The 7,029-nt window shown below is 37.9% G+C and overlaps 1 protein-coding gene across 1 annotated transcript; it reads right to left on the bottom strand.

Moving 5' to 3' along the window:
- Positions 1-1,336: 1,336 nt before the first annotated feature.
- LOC149876008 (uncharacterized) lies at positions 1,337-5,001 on the bottom strand. Its single transcript, XM_090075891.1, has 2 exons — positions 1,664-5,001; positions 1,337-1,437 (listed from the first exon to the last, which is right to left on the bottom strand). The coding sequence occupies exons 1-2, from the start codon at positions 4,452-4,454 to the stop codon at positions 1,337-1,339; spliced, it is 2,892 nt and encodes a 963-aa protein (XP_089932017.1). The 5' UTR covers positions 4,455-5,001.
- Between the last annotated feature and the right edge of the window lie 2,028 nt (positions 5,002-7,029).

Here is a 7,029-nt window from a genome sequence, read left to right as displayed (position 1 = left end):
AAAATAAAATAGAAGTGAAACAAAAGTTAGACTGCATAAAAAAAAACAAACAAACAAAAAACATAATATACTTCTATGTATGTTTACATTGAACTAAATAAAATCCTTTGTGTAAATATATGAAAAAATAGAGAGTAAGAGTTCATAAAAAAGCCTCGCTATTTTGCTGAAGAAGAAATGGATGTCTAGATCTTTTAAAATAAGGAACGTTTTGATTTCTTTTTCCGAAAAATGTTTGGAGCAGTTTTCCTTTTTTAAATTTCACTTATGCAGCTTAACATCACAGGAAATATTATTTTGCTTTTTAACAAACTCTTAAAAACATCAGAAGTAATTCTAAATGCAACTCTATTAAAAGTTTTCACAGAATAACAAAACGACTTCTTTTTTTTTTTTTTAAAGATAAAAAAAAGTTTGAACTATCTTTAAATAAGAAATGTGAGAACAGTTTAACAGAACTTCTTGTTTATTATGTCTTTAGCGAAACAGATAAAAATATTTGCAAAAGCATAGATAAAACAAACTACACAAAAGGCCCATCTTTATTGCCAAACTGAACAAACTTATCTAAACTACATAAATGGTCTCACGATATTGCCATATTGAACAAACTTTTCTAAACTACCCTCTTTTTGAATTTTTAGCTTCATGTTTTTAATTTTGTCTTTAATATGGCTTTGGTAGGAGTACTTTTGCAAGACATGAATGAGCTTGTCACTGCTATGATTTGCCAAGATGCCAAGGTAATCTTTGTACGAGCAACTTGAGCTTACATCTGTAAACACGTCTTGCAAGATGTATGCCAACACCAAAGCTGCACATCGTGGAAAACTTCTGGTGTTGAACCATTCGTTGTGGCCAGGGCAAGCATTCAGCTTTTCAACTATTTCATCTAAAATTTTACAAACTCAAGTCATAACACAAAGTGATTAAATCAAATATTCATTTGGTTCTGAAGTAAGACAAGATTTATTCTGTTTTTTTTTTTTATTTATTTTTTTTTTGTTGACCTTATTGTTTGCACTGATAGCAATAACTGGTTTTTGAAAGATTACCTAAATGGCATTGGCTAACTTCTGCTTTGTTTTCCTTTGTTCTTGGCTGAGTTGATCCTGAAATAAAATAAAACCATGTTCATTTTTCTAATTCATAAAAACCATCAACAGTTTCTAAGTGTTAGAGATGATAACAAGCTGTGCATGATTTCTAACGGTCATGTTTCTAACTTCATCATTAGAAATCGGGTAGACACAACTTTCTAAAAGTGCACTTAGCAATGATGGCTAGTTTTTGTTAACAGTTAACCATCTGAAATTGTGCAAGAAGAGGTTTGTGTTTATATATGTTTGTATAAATTAGGTTTTACATTACCGATGAGTTCTTGAGTGAAAGATGGCATTTCCAACTTGATTTTTTTTCTTCTTGGATCTTTTACTTCTAAAACATAATCAGTTTTAGTATCATTCACTTGTATAAACATTTAAGCAATCACAGAATTAGTCCTGCAACAAATACATACACACTTCTGTGTTGTTTTTTTGGTTTGTTTTGTTTTTTTTACAGCTTTAACAATAAAAATAGGGCAAGGAGTTGATTTGGGCATTTTCATTTTTTGAAAGCGTGTTGAGATTTGCATAAAAATCAAAAATCAAAAAGAATTTACCTCTGGATGTAGAGGCAAGACTTTGGCTAAATAGGCTACCAACAGATTGAACAGCATAAGGTGAGAGCTGCTTTGCAAGAACAGTACCAGCCTGTTGGACTGGAACAGCTGAAACTGGATCAGATGAAAGAAACAAACTGGGTTTGGCCAATGTTTGCTGAAAAGCAACAAGGCTAGGAGTCAGAGGAACAGAAAAGACCTCTTTTGAAGGACAGAAAGCGACTTGCTGAGAAGGAGAAGCAGAAACAGGTTTGGCAACCACTTGCTCACTAAAGTAAACTGGAGAAAGATTTGCATGGTGTTCAATAAAATCCGGTTCATCAGGAAATAATGTTAATGCAAGAGGAGAACAAGCTGTGCCAACAGGAACAGCTAGAGTCTGATCTACATCCATACAAACAGTTTGTTCATTAGGAACTAGTTGTGCAAGAGCAGGGGATAGTTCAAGAACTGGACCAGCGATTGTTTGTTCAGATGGAACAGACGAAACAGGAGTTGAGGTAGGTTCACACAAGAAATCTACAGCATGGTCGTTGCTATCCTCTAAAGGAACATTGTTTTCTACAGCTGGAGCAAACGGAACCACTGTGGTACAGCTGAAAGTAGCAGCACATTCTTCAGAGTCAGAACCGGAGTCTAAATCTTCCTCAAAGATGTCCTCAACCTCATGAAAACCGTACTCCTCTGCATTAGTTTGGAGCCAGTCCATCACATCCTTCTCCTTCTTTGGTGGTCTCTCAGACTTTTCAACAGTCAAAGACTCTATGACTCCGAAGGACTGTCCGATGCCCAGGGCAAAGCGCAACTCCTCTGCAGCGTTCCACTGGGACACATAAAAGCTATCCATTGTGTTCCTGCTGTGCTTCATGTAGAGTGTAGCAAACCGCTCGCGATCTTCTTTGCTGTTGTTGGCAAAGTAAGTGGCTATCGAACCGCGAATGCAAGTGGGAGTAAGACGCTTCATGGGAATGTTTACTTGGCTTTTTCTGAAGCAGGACGTCAGGCAAGAGGAGATAGCAGAGGAACCCATCTGGTAAACAGGCACTCTAGTTGCACCGAGTGTCACACATTCGTCTTTGTTGGGTCTCATCGATGGAAAAAGGGGCCTGTAGCAGTCGCTCAACTCCAAAACAGTCTTGGTGTCTGCAGCCATGTAGTGAGAGTCGTTGACAAGAAGGTCTCTGTATCTCAGCAAATAAATATCGATCAACACTTTCAAGTCGTTCGGCACTAGAATGTTTTTGGCTCCGTACTTGTATGCTGTTTTGTAGCGCTCTTGCACAATGCAATATCCACACTCACTCTTCTCAGCAGCCATGTAGTCTCTAATGTTTAAAAGAGCAATGTTAGATTTTCTTAAACTGTTAATTACAGTGACAGAGAGCAGAAGATGGTTTCGTAGAGACACAGCATTGTCTCTAGTCGGTGTAAGAGACGGCTTTCTAATCGATTCCACTAACTCTCTTACGTATGCAGACTTGCCATATTCGGTCAGCAAACTGACATTGATGATGTTGATGCATTTTTTGCTTTTCACAAGGCTCCTCCTCAAAGAACGAAAGGGCCTCAGCACTTTTTGTAACTCCTCCACCTTGCAGCGCAAACGTCGGATGGCCTCATGAGAAAGTCCGAAATAGACATTCCTGGCTTCACTGAAACGAAACAGGAGACAAAGGTAGACGAGGCGGTTGTACAACGTGTGACAAGACATGGCTTTTGTTTGGTCAAGTTCACTCAGCTTGGAATTGAGCTGAATGTTTTTAAAGTGCATGGAAAAGTATCTATCCTCCAAAACGTTGGAATTGGTGAGAGCGTTCGGGTGCAGCGTCAGCGTGCTGTCACAACATGTCAATATTTCAACAACTGCATTTTTGTAGATCTTTGCTTGTGACAAAGTGTTGTTGTTGGCTACCACAAGCCACTTTTCAAAATCTCTGAAGAGCTCATCTGCTGACTGGTAATAAAAGTGAAAAGCATCTTTGTCCAGCTGAAACAAGAGTCTCTTATCTTCTGTCAAGACGGAGGAGTTGGAAACCAAGTGCTTTAAGGAATTAAAATCAGAGTCTAGGACAGATTCGGTGTTCAGCTCTTTGTTTTCTACAGAGGTGCAGTGGTTTGCAGAAGGAGCCTCGGACGAACCAGCAACTGATGAGGGCAAGCTTAAAAGAGGATCAGAGGAAAGAACCGGAGAAGAAAAAGAGGAGGAAGGCCCAGGAGCAGAGGATGCAGAGCCTGATGCAGACGCTTGTTCAGCTACTGGCTTAATACCAAAGAAGGCAGGTCGAATAAATTGAGGGACATAGAGCTTCTCGTTGTCGTATCGCTTTGCCTCTGCAATCTTTTGTTTGATCGTCTTGGAATCGTAGAAATGAGTCTCTTTCAAGTGTATGTCCAGTCGGTCGTAATACTTCCAACATTGCAAACAGGGGTAAGGTTTTGGACAGCCGGACTTGCGTTCGAGACGAGCATGCTGAAACTTCCTGACCATTGCAGAGTAAAAGATGGAAGCTTCATCCAAAGTCCAAGAATGATCTTTTTTAGTCAAGTGTCTTTTAATGCTTGTGGACGAATGTTTGCACAAAGGCATCGGACAGCTAACAGCGTACCTCTTCTTGGTACCATAGAAAGGTACAACCCTGTTTACGGAGCCACACGCTGCAACTAATGCGGCCCTGACTTTGTTTTTGAGCTTTAAGTCTCTCTGTTCTTGTGACTGCCTTCTTTTCTTTTTTTTCGCTTTAGAGTTCGGAGAAGGGGCAACAACAGTGTTGTTTTCTTGTGAAGAAGACATGTTCAGGTGTTTGTTTGCAACGGTTTATGCTAAAAAAAAAGAAAACAGTTAGTGAGAGTGTTTTTCTTCTGCCTGCATCCAATCCTGGAATGTTTACAACTGCAGGGAAGAGCTGTGTTTTTTCGAATCCTCTGCAAAAGAGAAAAAAGAAAGAAAAGAGAGCAACAAGAAGAAACAAAGTTTCCACTAGCAAATGAAAAAGAATGAGAGCAACTAGCATTACATGCATGGTGGCAGCAGTGATTGCTATTATGAGAAGGAGAATGAGAAAAAAAAAAAAAAAAAAGAAACAAATAAATAAAGAGATGGAGTTTGAGAGGATCTCGCAACCATATGACTCAAAGAAAGAAACTGTGTTGAAAAAAGGCAAGAGAGGGCAAATAGAACTTGCTAACAAGGACAAATGACAGACATAACTACAACAGTAACAACTCTCATTGCAAGCATAATAACAACAACAGCATCAGCATCACTGACTCAGAGAGTGTTGACAAAACAAAACAGATTAAAAAAACAAGCAATGTGGCTGAACCGTAACAACAATCATTGCATGTATAACAACAACAACAACAACAACAACAACAGCAACAGCATCACTGACTCAGAGGGTATTGATAAAAAAAAACAAACAAAACAAAAACAAAACAAAAAAAACAAATAAAAAAACAAAACAGGCAAATTGGGTGAACAGTAACAACTCTCATTGCAAGCATAATAACAACAACAGCATCAGCATCAGCATCACTGACTCAGAGAGTGTTGACAAAATAAAATAGATAATAAACAAGCAAAGTGGGTGAACAGTAACAACTCTCACTGCAAGCATAATAACAACAACAGCATCAGCATCAGCATCACTGACTCAGAGAGTGTTGATAAAATAAAACAGACTATAAACAAACAAAGTGGGTGAACAGTAACAGCTCTCATTGAAAGCATAATAACAACAACAGCATCAGCAACAGCATCACTAACTCAGAGGATATATAAAAAAACAAACAAACAAACAAACAAAAAAAAAAAAAACAAGCAAAGTGGCTGAACAGTAACAGCTATCATTGCAAGTAAAATAACAACAACAGCATCAGCAACATCATCACTGACTCAGAGAGTGGTGATAAAATAAAACAGATTAAAAAACAAGCAAAGTGGCTAAACAGTAACAACTATAACTACAAGTAAAATAACAAAAGCAGCAACAGCATCACTAACTCGCAGGGTGTTGATAAAAAAACAACAACAAACAAATAAAGCAAGCAAAGTGGGTGAACATTAACACTCATTGCAACTATAATAACACCAACAGCAACAGCATCAGTGACTCAAAGGGTGTTGATAAACAAAAACAAAAGCACAAACAAAACAAGCAAAGTGGGTGAACATTAACAACACTTATTGCAAGCATAATAACAACAACACCATCAGCATCACTGACTCAGAGAGTGTTGATAAAATAAAATAATTTATAAACAAGCCAAGTTGGTGAACATTAACAAACACTCATTGCAGCTATAATAAGAATAAGAACAACAGCAACAGCAACACCATCACTGACTCAGAGAGTGTTGATAAAATAAAATAGATTATAAACATGCCAAGTTGGTGAACATTAACAAACACTCATTGCAACTATAACAACGACTACAGCAACAGCATCACTTACTCAGAGAGTGTTGAGAAAAAAAAACAAACAAAAAAAAAAAACAAACAAAACAGAAAACAAAAATACAAGCCAAGTGGGGGAACATTAACAAACACTCATTGCAACTATAACAACAACAACAGCAACAGCATCACTTACTCAGAGAGTGTTTATAAATAAAACAAAAAACAAAAACAAAAAACAAAAATACAAGCCAAGTGGGTGATTACTAACAGCGCTAACAGCAGCAATAACAGTGTCCTTAGAAACAACAAACAAGTACAACAGCAACAACTGCTTTTACAGAGTATAACAATAACAACAACATGGCTGACACAAGTGTCAATGGCACTAACAACAACAAAAGGGTTGGAATAAAAACCTGTAGGCAAAAGGAGAGCTGCATTCAGACAAGATCGATTACAAAGAGGCTCTTCTTTAAGACAGAGGAGAAACTGCTTTTGAGGGACAGAGGGACTTTTGTTGTTGCTGTTGTGCAGAAACCAACAAACTTTTATTGAACCGAATATAACCGAACATAACCGAAAGTCTTGTTTGCTTCTGTTTTGTGCCATCAAGAAGGGAAAACAAAACATCACGAAACAAACGAAGCAAACGAAACAAACAAACAAACAAACGAACGAAACAAACAAAAAAAAAAAATTAAATAAATTAACAAACAAACAAACAAGCAAACAAACAAAAACAAATAAGAAAAACAGAAAACGCAGTACCGAAACCTCGCCATTTTTTATCCTTCCTCAAGCTTTCTTTGGGCGCCAAAGACCGAGAAAGCTGCGCAAGCGTGACGTTTAGGGGGGTGGGGGGGGTGGGGGTACTTAAGGCCAGCAGACCGACCAATGGCAAGCTTAGGAGAGACCCACGTGAATGCTACATTTTCTTTCTATGCTAGCTGGATCCGCTCAAAGTCTG

Source organism: Hydra viridissima, unplaced genomic scaffold, assembly GCF_058129835.1.
Source record: "Hydra viridissima isolate aposymbiotic clone 2 unplaced genomic scaffold, HvirCarnegie_v1 scaffold_64, whole genome shotgun sequence".
Lineage (NCBI taxonomy): Eukaryota > Metazoa > Cnidaria > Hydrozoa > Anthoathecata > Hydridae > Hydra > Hydra viridissima.
The sequence above is the reverse complement of the archived record's forward strand: the minus strand, read 5'-3'. Positions and strand labels throughout refer to the sequence as shown.